Source organism: Antechinus flavipes, chromosome 1 (genome assembly GCF_016432865.1).
Source record: "Antechinus flavipes isolate AdamAnt ecotype Samford, QLD, Australia chromosome 1, AdamAnt_v2, whole genome shotgun sequence".
In the NCBI taxonomy this organism is placed as follows: Eukaryota; Metazoa; Chordata; class Mammalia; order Dasyuromorphia; family Dasyuridae; genus Antechinus; species Antechinus flavipes.
In genome coordinates this window covers 636902484-636919268 of record NC_067398.1, presented here as the reverse complement: position 1 = coordinate 636919268, position 16785 = coordinate 636902484, and the positions used below count along the sequence as shown (strand labels likewise).

Sequence of the window (16785 nt, the reverse complement as noted above, 5' to 3'; positions counted from 1 at the left end):
CATCTTCCTATCATACATGCTTAGCCTTCTTTTATTAAGGGTAAAAATCTTTAGTTCTATTTATCAATCTTTCTATGACATATTCTCCAGTCTTGTTACTGCCTTGTTTACTCTCTTCTAGACATACTCCAGTTTGTCAGTATCCTTCCTAAAATATGGCTTTCACAAGTAATATTTCACAATAAATCAAGGCTTTACAATAATACAATTTAATAAAATATGTAGCAAATATGAGATTCTACTGTACTTATTATTTTTTAATTAAAAAATAAAATCTTCTGATTTTACATGAAAAACTCCACCTTAACTGCTTTTTTTCCAATAAAGTATCTCTCATGCATAATGTAAAAATTATATAATTTTTCTTGCGATACATAACAGAGGTAATTATGTCTGATAACATTCTAATCATTAGTATCAAGCAAGATATAAAACAGGCAGTCATGCTCAAAAGCTATTCATCACTATCAAGGAGGAGATCCAGCATACAATCCAAGTGTGAAAGGTAATCACTCTAGATGGTAAACTTTCCAGGTACCCATTTTTGCAGATGTCATTGTTCTGATTGGATCATGCATCAGGACACTGCAAAGCCTCCTAAATGAGATCCAGAATCCTTCAACAGAGTTTAATCTTACTGGATAGGTAAGAAACAGGGAAAAAAAAAAAAACAAGTAAACAAAGAATGTGTATTGTCCGAGACATGGTATGTAGATGGATGAATGACTCCTAGAACTGACAGATAGATTATATATTACATATATAATATATAGACATACACACTATACATGTGTATAATATGAATACTATAATCTGCAAAGAAATGAAATTTGAGCATGACTCAAAGGACATTGAAGAATTAGCTACATGATTGATGTCATCATGCTGTAAAACATTAAAAACGAATTATGAAGAATAAATGATTTAAAGCATTTTATTTAAGAAATGTGGACTGGTTATATATATATGTATATATATATGTGTGTGTGTGTGTGTGTGTGTGTGTGTGTGTGTATGGACTGTAGATATATTATATATGGACTAAATATATATGCTATAGATTTCAAGGAAAAGCTAAGGGATACCCTAGTAAACTTCATGATCTCAAGAGAAATTAAGGTAGTACTCCAAATATATGGCAGACCCTCATTGGGGTTTTATAAAAGATAAAGGGCAAGTCTTTTCACTGGAATAGGGAAACTCTCAGATGAGGATATTCCTATCAATACCAACAAGAATCTTCTTTGTATATATCTTAGTCTTAGAGAGTTGTCTTGAGCAACTGTGAAGTTAAATAACTTGATTAAGGTCAAATAGATAGTTCATATCCTAGGTTGAATTTGAATCTGCTTTTGAGATCAGCTTTGCAGACTTTCCTTCCATAATGCCATAATGCCTCTCATTCCACTAGAGATTTCCATCAAATCTGTCATCAGTACAGAAATGAATACTCTTTGGGTCCAGTCATTCAACTATTTTCAAATACATTTATTTGTACTTTGACCCAGCCTACTTCTGTCTTATCCAGAGATATCACAAAAGAAACTTTATTAAATTCTTTGTCAAAATCTCAGTAAATTCTTCTCCTTCTTCCAATGACTCATTTGAGCTTAAAGCTGACTGGGCTCCTGATGGCTAGTAGTAAAAATCTCTGGTAGGTTCTAGTAAGTAGTAAAGTAATTAGTTAACTAACTGTGAAGGTCCTTAAGTCAGACAAAAGTGGAGAATTACCTAAGAAAGAGATTGGGGACTTGTGTTTTCATATTCCAGAGAAGAATTGAATGAACGTGAATTGACCTAAGATAATTCTTTCTCATATTCCAGACTTTCATATCCATCCCCCTTAACAACTATCACACACAGACATTTCTATAATGTCAAGGTGATAAACATATTTATAAGGGATTTTAGAGTCTTTTAATCCAACTCCCAGGTAAAGCATGAATCCTGTCTCACCTACACCTGAAAAGTTCCAGGGAGACAAAAAGCTCACCTCATCATGTGACTGTTAATTTCATGTTTAGATAGCTTTATATTTTGTGTAAGTTTGCTGTCATGTTTAGGAGAAATCTATCATCCTTTAATTTGTTGAACATTGTTCCTAGGAGTCAGATGAACTATATTTCTGATTCCTTTATGCATACTTATTCTGCACCAGACACTTAAAACATAAAAAATAACATATTAACAGGTAAATTTATATTAATAATAAATATCCATAAACAAATCACTAGGGCTTACAGAATATCCATGAAGTAAAAGAATTAGTTCTACTTCACAGGTGATGAAAAAGGAGATTCAGAGGGCTGAAATAATTTGCCACAGATCAGACATGTGATATGTGTTAATGCTAGGACATACAATCAGGTTTTCTGAGTGCCCTTGTCATTGCTGCTCATTAATGAAGATCCCATCCTTTCTATGGATCACCTTCATTAGAGTCATGGTGGGGAGGGGGAGGAGTGTCGAAACACAAGAATAGCCTGTCTGTAATCAGTATAACAAGATCTTTTTTATCTTTTTTTTTTTTTTTTTTTTTTTTTTGGTAGGGTCTACCCGGAAATCCAGGAGAAAGAGGTGCACCAGGAAAACCAGTAAGTTGTCTTAGTCTTCTGAATTCTTTTTAAAGCCCCAACTGGTCTTGTTCTTTTTTTTCCATTTATATTGATACCATCAAAAAAAAAAAAAAAAAACAGCCAGTTTCACATGAGAATTTATTATGACCTTACTACTCACAATAAGGTTAGCCTAAGATCTGAACTTTTGCTTATGACTGTCTATAGCCATTCACCCATCATCATTACTGTCATCACCATTATTGTATTTATCATCATCATTCACATTTCCATAAGTTTTCCAAGCACTTTCCTCACAATAGATCTCAAAGAGAGGCAGAACAAAAATGATTTCTCCCATTTCATATGTGAGAAAATAGGCTTGTAAAAGCAGTGTCTGTTTATATAACTATTTAAATGGTAAAACTTAAGTTTCAAATTTAGGTCTCTTAACTTCAGAGCTTCATCCTCATTTCATTATACCACTCTGTATTTCTTTATTTTTCTTTTATATTATTATTGTCATTTTCTTTACCACTCTGCATTTCTGATAGAGCATTGGCCCAATGATAATTTCCTAGGTCTTTCCTCTTTAATCTTGTACTATCTCTGGCTCTCTGTTATATAAAAATATGCTTAGATCTACCCTATTCTTAAAAAACAACAGCAACAAAATATTTCATTTAATCTTGCTTCCCCTACAAATGTTGTCTTTTTGTAGACTTTTCTACAAGTCTTTTCAACTACAAAATCCTAGAATAGATTGCCTTTTTTTCTTTCTCTTTTTCTTTACTATCTACATATTCAACAATCTTTACAATCTGGTTCTTGATCTCACTAATTTATCAAAATCTACCTCCTTTTCCCATCAAACCTTTTTCTTTGTAAGGTTAAAAATAAACTGACTTGTTAAATGATATTTCCCCTCAATTTTCATCTCTTTAAATGCTTTACTGCGTTTTTGACTTCTTCCTCATGGACTTTCTTTTCTCCCTTATTTTCTGTGATTCTTCTCTCTTGTTTGACTTACTAATGTTCAAGCACTCCTTCTCTTTCTTTGCTGCATCAGAGTTTATCTCCTGCCCCCTTAGGGGGGGCCTTATATCCCACAGGTCTTTTTTTTTTTTTCTCTTTACATTTTCTCCATTGGTGGTCTCTTCTGCTTCTAAGAGTTCAAATACCATCTATACAAAGATGATTCCTAAAGCTATATAAATAGTCCTCATCTCTTCCCTGAATGCTATCATGCTTTATCAACTGTCTACTGGACTTCTCTTAGGAGACCACTTAAACATCTAAAATTCAATATTTCTAAAGAAAGATCATCATCTTTAACCTTAAAATAACCTATCCTCCAAACTTCCCTATTTTTATTGAGAGCTCCATCATCTTTACAGTCTCTTAGATTCATAATTTCAAAGTCATACTTAACTCTCCTATAGCCATGAAATTCCCCCATGTCTCTTTTATTGCTAAATCATACTGGCTCTATCTCAGTGACATCTCTCCCAACCATTTCTTACTTTCCACTTTCAGGTCACCATCTTTTTTCAGGCCCTCATGGCCACTTATCTGGGGATAGAATAACTATCTACTCAGTCTCCTTGCATCCATCACCTCCTTTCCAATCCATCCAGAAAGATAATCAAAATAATGTTCTTAAGGCCCAAATCTGACCATAATCCTCCATGTCTCAGGATCTTTAAATATCGCAATTTTGTCTACAAGATAGTTTCCTCAAGTTGGCATTTAAAATTCTTTACATGTGTATTTTAACCTTCAATTAAACACTTTCTACAATGATTTATTGGGGCACAATGGAGTCAGGAAAACCTGATTTGAAATCCTATCTCAGACATACACTAGCTATATGAAACTATGATTTTGTGCAGTAATTTAATGTTTGTCTCAGTTTCTCCATTTGTTAAATAAGAGAAAATAATAGCACCTACCTCCCAGAGTTGTTTTGAGGACCAAATGAGATAATTGTAAAGTACTTAGCTCACATAATAAACAATATATGAATTTTGTTGAAATATGGAGATTATACCAGATTTTGTAAGGTCATTTTAATTAAACACAAATTCTGTTGGGTCCTAGGAAGTTGTATGGCTTTGAGTAATAACTTAGCAAAGTGCATATTTTTGTGAACCATAGTTAATCTTGGAGAAACTCATTGTCAGAGCCAGAGGATAAATTGTATTTAAAAGCTTTTTTAAAAATTTTAACTCAAGAAGTTTGTCTATTAATGTATAGAAGTGATTGTTATCTGAAGAGAATGGCTATATCCATGAAGTCATAGACCTTTTAGAAATATTAAATATTAAAGTATAAAATATTTGAAAACATTACGGATTTTAATGTATTTTTCCTCATTCAAACTTTGAAATGATTCGTTGTATTTTTTAAACAACTGCTACCAGTCTTTATCTAGAATACTTAGTTTCTTTTATTTCAAGTTGTCCTCCCTATCATTGACCATTCTCATATGATTATCCTTTATCTCATTAGTCTATCACAACAAGGATTTAACATTTTCAAAGAGAACCTATGCCTTCCCCTAGGCAAACTGAAATTAGGTGCTAAGGAACAAATTCCTGCTTTTATGAGTTTTATTATTTTCAATTTCCTAATTTATTTTATTCTACTTTCTAAGTCCCTAAGAATGACTTCTTCATGATACATAGTGATTTTATTTTTTAACCTAATTATATTTTGTTGGACTAAAAGAGGGATCTCTTGGCCAAGACCAGGCATATCTGGCTATGTCAGAGCCAAGTGATGTTTGATGTCAATAAAGACCAAAGTCCAGATGTTAAGGACAAAGCTAGTATAGAGAAGGAAACCTTCCCCTCAAAGATTAGCCTTGTACCCTGACTGAAGGACTATATGAATGAATGAATGAATGAAGAAACAAATTTAAATGTCCTTTGAAATAACCATTCCACGTAGACTCTGGTTCTGCATCTATCCTGGTCCTTACATCTTTCATTGAATAGGACAGCCCTTGTGAAAAATGAACCAAACATCATTACCAAAATCAGCACCAATTACTGAACAATTGTTATCTTTCTTTCAAACTGGACAATTTCTTTCTCTTTCATTTACATGAAACCCCACTTGCTTATTGTTGCTTGAAATGTCTTTTTATTTTTATTATTTTTGCTAAGAACAGGCTTTTATTTTTTTAATAATAGCTTTTTATTTTCAAAATATATGCACATTCTACCTTTAAAAATGTTGTGTTCCAAATTTTTTCTCCTTCCTTTCTATCCACTTCTTCTCCTAGATAGCAAGCAATTCAATATATGTTAAACATATACAATTCTTCCATACCCTTTTCCACAATTATTATGCTGCATAAGAAAATCAGATCAAAAAAGAGAAAAAATGAGAAAGAAAACAAAAATCAAGCAAACAACAACAAGAAAGGTGAAAATACTATGCTGTGGTCCATATTCAATCCCCACAGACCTCACTCTAGGGCAGATGGCTCTCTCCATCACAAGTCTATTGAAAGTGGACTAAAACCTCATTGTTGAAAAGAACCACATCTGTCAGAAATGTTCCCTGCATAATCTTGTTGCTGAGTACCTGTTCTCTTGGTTCTACTCACTTCACTTAGCATCCGTTCATGTAAGTCTCTCCAGGCTTCTCTGAAATCATCCTGCTGATTGTTTCTTATAGAACAATAATATTCCATAACATTCATATACCACAGTTTACTCAACAATTCTCCAACTGATAAGCATCCTCTCAGTTTGCAGTTCCTTGCCACTACAAAGAGGGCTGCTACAAACATTTTTGCCCATGTAGGTCCTTTTCCCTTTTTTATGATCTCTTTGGGATATATACCCAGTAGAGAGACTGCCATATCAAAGAGAATGCACAGTTTGATAGTCTTTTGGGCATAAAAATAGACTTTTATTACTGACAGCAGAAGATACACAGTACCAGCCTGCCTTTTACTGTATACACTCCTTACCCTGGAAACAACTACACCACAATTTTTTTTATCATTTCTTCAGAAACTAAAACTATTGTCAAGATAGTATAGTTTTCGGATTGATTCATTCTTTTGTGAATAGTTTTTCATTTGCATTTCTCTATTCCTTGATATTTGTGTATCATGAATATATATATATATATATTCATCAAGTGGTAGTATAATTTTTTCAATTTTTTTCTTCTTTTTTATTTGATAATTGATTTTTATTTTCAAAATACATACAAAAATGGTTTTCAACATTCACCCTTGCAAAATCTTGTGTTCCAAATTTTTCTCCTTCCCTCCCTTCACCCCCATTCCCATAGACAGCAAGCAATCCAATACAAGTTAAACATGTGTAATTCTTCTATACTTATTAAAATGCCTTTAAACAAGAGAAAGCCATAGAAGAGATTGATGAATTTGTGATGTCATCAATCAGTACTCCCTCTACTGAGATAGGTATATTAAGCCCTCCATGCTTTGAATCTTTTCTAATACTAGCCCATGTCTCTCCATAAATTCTCAGATATAGGGGATTTTTATAGAGCACCTGAAAAATAAAAAGGCTTAAAATGCAAAGCCTTCTGGGTGATATTACAGTGCCTTTATATTTATCCTAAGGGTTGTATAACTAATATCAGTTTATATACTCAAAAGAGCATAAGATTGAAGATCACAGAATTTCAGATTTAGAAGAAGTTTAGGTGATCATTTAGTCCAACTTACATTTGAAAGAAAAACAAAAAAAAATTTCTTTATAACATACCTTTTGAAATGATCATCAATCATTTTCTCAGGTCATCCAATGAAGGGGAATAAATCATCTCCCAAGGCAAACTCATTATGCTATTATATAGTTCTAATTATTAGAAAGTTTTCCCCAATATCAAACTTAACTTTTTCCTTTTCTCCTAAATCTACCAATGTAAGTCAACAATAACAAGTCTAATCTTTTATCCCTAAGAAAACTCTTTAAATACTTCATTCCCTGCCCCCCTCCACTTATCAATACCATCTCCATCAAGATTTCTCTTACAATGGAATCTACAAATTCATGCCCACTTAATAAATTCCAAATTTTAGGAAAATTATTGAATATCTCTGAAACTCAGGCCCTAATGTATGAAATGAGAACTTGACATGACCTATGAACTCACTCTCAGTTCTAGGTCCTATGAAAACAGGTCATTTTGATCTTTTATGAAAGACTGACAATTAGGTCGCCTGTCTATAGAGCACTGAACTTAGGCTTAGGAAGACCTGGATCAAAGCCTGCCTCAGAAAGTTGCTAGCTACATAACCCTAGATAAGTTACTTAATCTCTCAAATAACTGTTTTCTCATCTATAAAATGAGACTAATAGCTCCTCACAATAATCTCACAAACTTATTTTGAGAATAAAATAAGATGCAAAACACTTTGCAAATTGTAAAGCATGTAAAAATGTTAGCTCTTATTTTTAGGAGGTCATAATGAAGGAAATGATAATAGTCTTATGAAAGTAGACAGAACAGATAGTTGTATAGAGAAAAACTTGGGGATTAAGGTCCTGCTGGCCTCCCCTTTTGCTCAGATTCAGCCTTGCCTGTAATCGTTCATTTTTAGCTTGGTAATTCATGTCTTTTGTGTTCTCTGACCAATGGTTCCCATACTTTGTACAGCCTTATATCTGCTCCCTTCCCTGCTTTTTTGGTAAAAACCATTGGTTTCTTGTATCCTATTTTTATCCTAATTTTAGTTTTTTGTTTTTTTTTTTTTTTTTTTTTTTTTTTTCATTTTGGCAGGGTCCCTCTCCTCTTCTGTCTCCAGAGGATCTAAATCTCTTAGTGAAGGTAAGAGCCTTTTTTGATTTCCTCAGTTTAATTGATGAAAATTTAATAAAAGTTTATGTTTATTATTTGTGTATATATGTTTGTAGAACACTATGGTAAGTGCTAGTGAAGATATCAAGTTTTAGATGAGGCAGTTCCTGTCCTCGTGGAGCTTATAGCCTTGAAAGAGATATATTATTTACATGTAGATAATAATAATATGAAAGAATAAATGTAATGGGGGCTGAAAAAATAAAGTATTGTGCAATTTCCGTGGTAGAAAAAAGATTATTATTAAGGCTTTTTTGGAAGTGAAATTTATGTTGGATTTCAAAGCATAAGCAGGAATTCAAGGGGCAGCAAAGGTGATAGAGAACATTCTCATTTTAAAGTACTGCTTCATTCAGCCACAAAGAACAATTTAGTTTAATTAGAGGATGGGAGACTATAGGAAAAGAAAAGTTTGAAAAAGTTATGTGATTCCAGATTGTGGAAGGCCATTCATGTTAGAGAATTTTGAAATTGGTTCAGTAGGACATAGGGAACCATGCACTGATTTTGAGCAGAAGAATGACATGAAGATCTCAACATAAAAATTAATCTGATGTCAGTTATGAAAGAGATTTCAGGGGAGGAGAATACTGAGATAGGAAGATATAAAAGGAGTCTTGCATCAAGGAAATAAGCTTAAATGAGAATAGGAATAGGAATATTGCAAAGGAATTACAGAGCAAAGGTAAAAGGCAATATTGTAGAAAGTGTACTCCTTAATATAGATTATATCAAATGAGATTTTCTGTATTCATACACACATTACACACATTCATAAATATTATATGTATGCATATATCACTTTGAATATACATACATATATTTGCAAACCTTAAAGGTTTATATAAATGCTAGCTGCTACAACTGTTGCAATCATTACTAAATGTTAATAAGATAAGTATAATACTCCAAATGGGATCTGATTTCTTTGCCCTTGTAACTAATTTTTATGTTTTGATCAATGTCATACTTATTCTAAGACATGAGAATAATTCCACATTCTTAGTCTATGACCACATGTGGATTGTTACATAACATACATTTATGACATATAGATTTTCATGTTTTTACCTTACTCAAAATCTTCCTTGATTTGGGCAAGCCATGTAATAAATGCACTTTTTACTATATGCTTTCCTGAAAGACCATTTCTTTTTTTTAATAGTCTTTCATTTTTTCAAATATATTTAAAGATAATTTTCAGCATTCATTTTTGTAAAATTTGTGTTCTCCCTTACCTCTCTTCTTGCCAAAACAGCAAGAAATCTGATAAATCTGCAATCTCTAAAGACCATTTCTGCTGATGTCCAAAAGAAAGCCTTTGGGTAACATTTGGAAATGCCTCATGAATACTATTAAAAAAAAAACACATTCTAATTTTTAGTCTTCCTATATATCAGTCTCCTGATAGATAATTATCTATTATGTGAGGAAATATGTCTCAGCACAAGCTTTACTCATTTTTATTGGCAAGTTTGAGTTTTTTTTCACCTTTTCATACATGGCAAGAAATCATTAAGAATTGATTCAATCTGTAATTTATTAGCTGTTTTTATTAGCACTAAACAGTTCTCATCATGTGGTCCATTTAAAGATGAAAGATTTAGAGTTAAAGAATCACGAAATTTTTAAATTAGAAATGATTTCAGTCCCCATACAGTTCATCCTTTGACTCTGAAAAAAAAGTGGCCATTGAGCCTTTATTTGAAAATCTTACATTTGGAAAACATACTCTACTATCAAAGCAACTGATTTCACTGTTTGATACCTTTGATTTTTAGGAATCAGGGTGATAGTCTTTTTTTTTTCTTTTCCTGAAGTCAAGTATAAATTTTCTTCTTTGTTACTTCCACTTATTGTTCCTAGGACATTGTTTCTGAGGTCAGACAGAAAAAGTCTTAAAAAGCCTTTTCTACTTGGCAGCTTTTCAAGTCTTTGAATACTGTCATCATGTTTGCAACCCCTCAATTTTCTGTTTTCCATGATAAACATCACTCAAATCCTGCAGCCCATTCCTAGATACCATAAATATGTTTCCTTCAGTTCAGAATTCTACTTGCCTTCCTGTGAATGTTTTCCATTTTATCGATATCCTTTCTAAACTGTGGTGTCTTATATTGGTCTACCAGTTAAGAAACACTGTCAAGGAAGGAAATTATTTTCAAATTTTTTTTCTTTTCAAAATATTTTCTTTTGTTAAATTTTCACAATGACATTCAAATAACCTCCCATTCTCCTTCCCCTTTCTGTCTCTTAAAAGGAAATATGATATTTATTATACATACGAAGCCATGCAAAGTATATTTACATGCTAACTACTATACAAAAGATAACATACCAAAAGACCTAGAAAAGTAAAGTTTTTAAAAAAGAATACTTCAATTTGTGCTTAGTTCACCAGTTTTATTTATGGAGATAGATAGCATTTTTCATGATGGATCCTTTAAATCGGATGCTCTTTTCTTAATTAAATTAAGTCCTCTTATGTGTTTTCTGACTATCTCCTTAATAATAATATTTTAGGTATCTGATAGTTTTTTTAAATCAAATTCATTGCTCTATAATTTGTAGGTTGCATTCTCTTGCCTTTTGGGGGGAGGGGGAATTAGCTGCAGCTGTATAAATAATGGACAGTTGCAAAAGATGTTATACAGGTAGAATTATCAAAGTTTGTGGCAGTGATGGAATAATTGGGAAAGGGAGAATGAAAATTTGAGAATATAGATGTTGCTAACCTGGAGAATTGTAAGCATGGTGTAGTACCCTTAGTAGAAATAGCAACATTCTGAAGATGGATTTTTTTTAAATGATGAACTCTGCTTTGTTCATGATGAGATTCAGATACCTATAAATCATCTTTTTGAAATGTTCAATAATTGAACTTTCTAATCTAATTGAAATTAGAACTCAGGAGAGAGACTGGGACTAAATATATAGAACTGGCAATCATTTTCATAGATGACTGAGTTAACAAGGAAAAATGTGTTGAGAAAGAAGCAAATTCTCAAGACACATCCTGGGCTTGTGCACAGAGTTAGGAGGTGTGATACTAATGATGATCTAGAAAAGGAGATTAAGAAAGAATGGTCAGAGCAGTAGGAGAATCAAGAGAGACTAGTGCATGGAAATTGAGAAGACAGAGTATTATAGGGAAGAGGACGGTTTGCATTGTCAAATGCTGCAAAAAGGTGAAGAAAGGAATAAGACTGAGAAAAATTCATCAGATTTAGAATCCAGGAGATTGTTGGTAACATTGGAGAGAGAAGATTCAATTAAATGAGCTTAAAAAGGTTTAAAAGGGTTAAAAATGAATGAAAGGAGAGAAAACAAATAGAAATGGTTTTTCTACAAGTTTAGCTATGAATGGAAGGAGAAATGGTAAAATCTGAGAGAATTGCTGGGTCTAAGGAATCTTTAAAATGTTATTATAGATGGAGGAAATTTGAGTATGCTTTTAAATAGCAGAGAAGGAACCAATAGATAGGGAGATATTAATGATTGGAGAGAAAAAAAGGATTATTGAAGGATCAAATTTCTGGGGCAGACAGCAATTAATGGCATAAAGGGTGAATATAGAGGTAAAAATGGGAGAGAGTTAATGTCTAGAGTAATTTCAGATAAAAAGGAAAGAAAGAGAGGTAGCTTATGGTGATTCTCTTTATTTTCTTAGTAAAATATGAACCAAGATCCTTAATTGGGAAGATGTAGTAAAAAGGATCTATGTAGAAATTTTGAGGAGAAAAGATATTTGGAACATTCTCTAGGATAATATAATAGTGAATCAAATAAGGAGGAGTAAAAGGATTGCCAGTGAGGACCCAACTGAATTTTAATAACAGTAGGTTCAGTTAAGACAGTTACTCACTTAAAAGTTATCTTCCACTTTTCTCAAGAGCATCTAAATAGGAACAGAGGAAGAAGCTGGTGATAGAATAATGTAGATTTAGGATTTAGCAAAACAAAAATGGTGAATAGGACAAAGTAGCAGAAGATTGAAAAAGAATAGTGTGAAGTAGTTACCTCTAAGGTAGAAATTAGAAAGGCAGGAAAGTAAAAATCTTAGCAGAAGTGATGGTCTGAAGAAAAATGTACTTGGAGGTAAAGGAATTTGAAATCATTATAAAGATGAAAATTAAGTATAAGAATGGTGGAGTACAAGAAAAGATGTTAAGTCCCTGGTAAGTAACAGAGAGAGATACATGTGTGTAAACACCCCTATATGTAACAAATGAAGAGAAAAGTTGATTATATTGTATGAAAAGATTAAGAAATTGGAAGATTTAAGAAAGAACATCAACATACATATTTGAAGAAAAAGACAAAGTTTTTTCAACCTGAAAGAAGTTGATGAGTGATGGGCAAGGGAGAATCTGGAAGGGGACATGAGTAGCAAGGAACATTTCAATTCTCAATGTCTCAGGAAGTCTGGATGCAATTGCATCAGGTTGAAACTTAGAAAATGGAAGAATCATAAGAGTGGAAGGTTAAAAATAAATGGAAGTTTATTAAAAGCTAAACAGGAATTCTGGAGGGACCAATGTAAGTGTCAGTACAGTTCAGGAAAAAATGGAGAAAAGAATGGGAAATTGGGATTGGGAGGGAAGGTAATTTGTACTTAGGCAAATGATAATTAAGAGACAGATATTGTTGAAAACTGAAAAGAGCAGTTTCAGTTGAGTCTTGAGCTCAACAGTATTTGAGTAGGACCAGAAGATGATAATGAAAGTAAAGAATCTAATTTGGGGGTTTAGCAGAGCATAAATGATGAAGGAGCAGAAGTTTGAAGAAGACAGGAAAGTGTAAAGTTGATCTGATTACCGATAAGGTTGAGACTAGTAAGGCAGGAAAGTGAAAGCCGAGAAGGAGTGATAGCCTGAAGAAGTACTTGGAGATAAAAGAATTGGAAGTCATTATCAAGATGAAAAATAGGTATTAAAAATGATGGAGTATTGGAAAATACCATTGTTCCTAGTTCTGCTTTCTTCAGTTAAAAAGAACATATCTAATCCCTTTTCTTATGTATACTTAAAGGTAGTTATTAAGTTACATAATTTAAGGGTAAAACAAATTGTCAATGATGTAGCATGTACACACAAGAAACTTACAATTTAAATGGTACAGACAGTGAATGTATGTGCCAGGGTCTTACTGTCTCTATTGGAAGGCTGAAAAAGAATAAAGAATGGGGTCAGAAGCTGTTGTCTATTAGACAACAGCTTCTGACCCCATTCTTTATTCTTCTAATACAAACTGCCCATAACACAAATTCTCAACCAGTCTTGGTCAAGTTAATAGCATGGATTGCCTGACATAAAAGGCTTCCCTGGAGTCACACAGGGGACCAAAAACAGATCAAGGAAAGCCATCCAGAAACAACAGTCTACCACAACCACAAAACTTCCTCATGACCTTATATAGTCCTCTAGTCTTTTTTTCCTTTCTAGATAATCAGCTCTACTATGACAATATAATCAGTCTTTGATAAACACACACCCAAAATGTCTTCCTTTTCATAATAGTGCTAAGTATATGTGTATGTTTATAAATACATGTGTTTGTTGTTTTATTTTTGAACAAATCTCACAATTTATTTCTTTGTCTCCACTATTCAAGATTTATAATTTGTCAACAATTTATTGCCATAAAAACTTATCTGTAGATATGAAGAGGTTTAATATAATACACCTAATATGTATGAAAGTCAAGTTGTGGACCCAGGTTTTCTTACTTCCAATACTTCTTGAGAAAATACAAAATTAGAACTTAACATCATTCCTTTCTCAGTCACTTGCAAAGGATGGAAGTGTTAAGAGACATACTTCAACACAGCTTGCACTACAGTTTTAAAGAGGAAATGTGTTTTTTTAATTGTTTATGATATTTATTTTTATTTTAGCATGCTACTAAATTATAAGCCCCATGAGAGAGAGGACTTTAAAAAAAAACTAATCCTTGTATTTTAGCCAGTATTCAAGACAGGGCTTTATAAAGTAGAATAGACATGAATAGTCATGGATCAAATAAGTTTTAACAATGATTGTGATGTCTCTTCTTTTTAGGATGTTTGCAATGACTGCCCACCTGGTCCTCCAGGACTTCCGGGGCTTCCAGGATTGAAGGGAGATAAAGGTCTTCAGGGAAAACCAGGAAGAGATGGTGCAGATGGGAAAAAGGTAAAAATATATATAGATATATATAGATATATGGAAAATAATGGAGCAAAAATAGAGGCAAGATAATGCAATAGAGGTTGCAATTCAGTCAAAAGTTTTCAGCATTCCCCTCCAAACAACTATAAAATAATTTGACAAATCAAATTTTGCAATAATATAGCCAACAAAAGTTCAAAGGGAGACATTTTCCCAATCCAAGACAACTTAGGAGGCAAGCAGGAGAGGTCTGCAACAACAGGAATTCAGATAGATGTTCAGTAAATACAATATATAGTGATGATTAGTCAGTGATGCTAGGCAGTAGCCCATTCATTCATTTTTGTCTATTTGCTTTTTCTGCGTCACAGGGAGATGATGGACTCAAAGGCCTCCCAGGACCTCCTGGATTAACTGGACCAAAGGTTAGTCATGTTCAATAAATGTTACTCAATTTGGTTAATTTTGGATTATGGAGAAGAAAAACATCATTATTCAGATTACATGTGTGTTTATAATAGTAGCTAACACCTGCTGAGCTTTCTTCACAATAATACTCAAAGATAGGCAATAACAGTATTATTGTCTCCATTTTACAGGTAAGGAAACTAAGTCTTATAGCAAAGAATTGAGTCATTAGTTCATAGTACACACCTCTTAGAGTCATAACCAAGATTCAAATCTACAAATCAATGTCAGTTCCATCCCTACAATAAAGTGCATTGAAAACAATTTTTATAATCTTGAATTTATAATCTGATCATGGCAAAGCATATTCAGATTTTCTTATCCTGGTTCTGAACACCATGCCTCTCAATACAGCCAAAAACATTGGTTTTATTTTTGTGTTTAATTTTCCCTGAAATCTAAAATCCCATTAATTTCCTTCCTTTTTTTCCTTTCTTACTTTCCCCTGTATTTATTCAATCATCTATTTGTTTGTTTAATGTCATTTGGGAAGATAATCAAGAAAGTCAAATGAATATCCAAAGTATATAAGCAGTTTTTTTATATAATTCTTTCTTTCTGCAATCTTAGCAATTAGGTTAGACTAGGTAAAAGGTTTTGGGTTTTTTTTTTTTTTTTTTTTTTTTTTGAGTGCAGTAATTGAAACTGATCATCTTGATTACTATTCCATTCTCCTATGATGAAACAAAAAATTTATACAAATAAGGAGTTTTTCTCCCATGTTTCAGTTGTTTTCTATATCAGCCTGCCTTCAGGTAAAAACTGATATCTTAGGGATCCTCTTCCATCTTTGTCCCTTTAAAATTCTATTTCTGGGTCACCTTGGCATTTTTAGTTCTCTAATTTGTCAAGAAAAGCTCTGTTCTTTCAGTCCCAAGGCTCACAATCGCAGATGTCAATTTAGAATTCTCCTTATTCCTCATCATTCACATCCTATTCTATCTTTAAGTTCTATTCATATTTGTCCTCATCATTCAATTTAATTCACTAGATCTTAAGCATCTAACTTTGTGCTAAGTGTGCCTAGTATAGTGTGTAGTCCTAAGCCCTGGGTACAAGGTGTGCTCACTGCTGCTGTGTGCTGCAATTCTGAACCCTGGAAATAACTCAGAAATGAAGGTCTTTGCCCTTAAATAGCTTACCTATATGGTTTTAAAAGAAAAAGAAAAAAGTCCTCTTCAATCCCTTGAGTTTACATAATAATAGGTAGCAGCTGTAAAGCTCTTTAAATATTTATTCATAACAAGCCTATCAAGTAGATATTAGAGGTGTTATCTCCATCTGATAGAAGAGAACACTAAGATTAAGCAAGTTTAAGTGACCTGTCCAAGGCCATACGCCCAATAATTGTTAAGAGTTGGGATTCAAACCAAGGACTCTCCGGACTCCAGCCAGATTAAGAATTTTTCCTATTACTTTAGGACTGGGATGGACAAAGTACAGCTGAGGGCTGCCCATGGATCTATGAGCTAAGAATTGTTTTGACATAAAATTTTATTGTATTTTAAAATATCCCCCCCCCCAAAAAAAAAAAGAACAACAAAACAAAACAAAAACTCTTATTCTTAGTTCCCTGAGGGCCTTACAAAAACTGTAACAGTTTGCCTTTGGCTCTGGGATCATAGTTTGCTATCAACTAGGGTGTTCCTCTTGCCAAGTGTACTGCCAGTATTCATTCAGATCCTCATTATCCCCTATTTGGACTATTATAATATCCTCAGTTCAGGTCCAGCCTTCAGTCCTCTCTCCAAAAATCTGTC

At 33.0% G+C, this 16785-nt stretch overlaps 1 protein-coding gene across 1 annotated transcript in view; it reads left to right on the top strand.

Annotated features, from left to right (window-relative positions):
• LOC127544484 (collagen alpha-1(XXII) chain-like) overlaps window positions 1-16785 on the top strand; it is a 176701-nt gene that overhangs the window by 82337 nt on the left and 77579 nt on the right. Inside the window, exons 18-21 of the mRNA XM_051971138.1 lie at window positions 2550-2594; window positions 8331-8378; window positions 14468-14581; window positions 14929-14982. Of these exons, the coding sequence (XP_051827098.1) occupies window positions 2550-2594; window positions 8331-8378; window positions 14468-14581; window positions 14929-14982 (261 nt within the window). The remainder of the gene's footprint in view (window positions 1-2549; window positions 2595-8330; window positions 8379-14467; window positions 14582-14928; window positions 14983-16785) is intronic.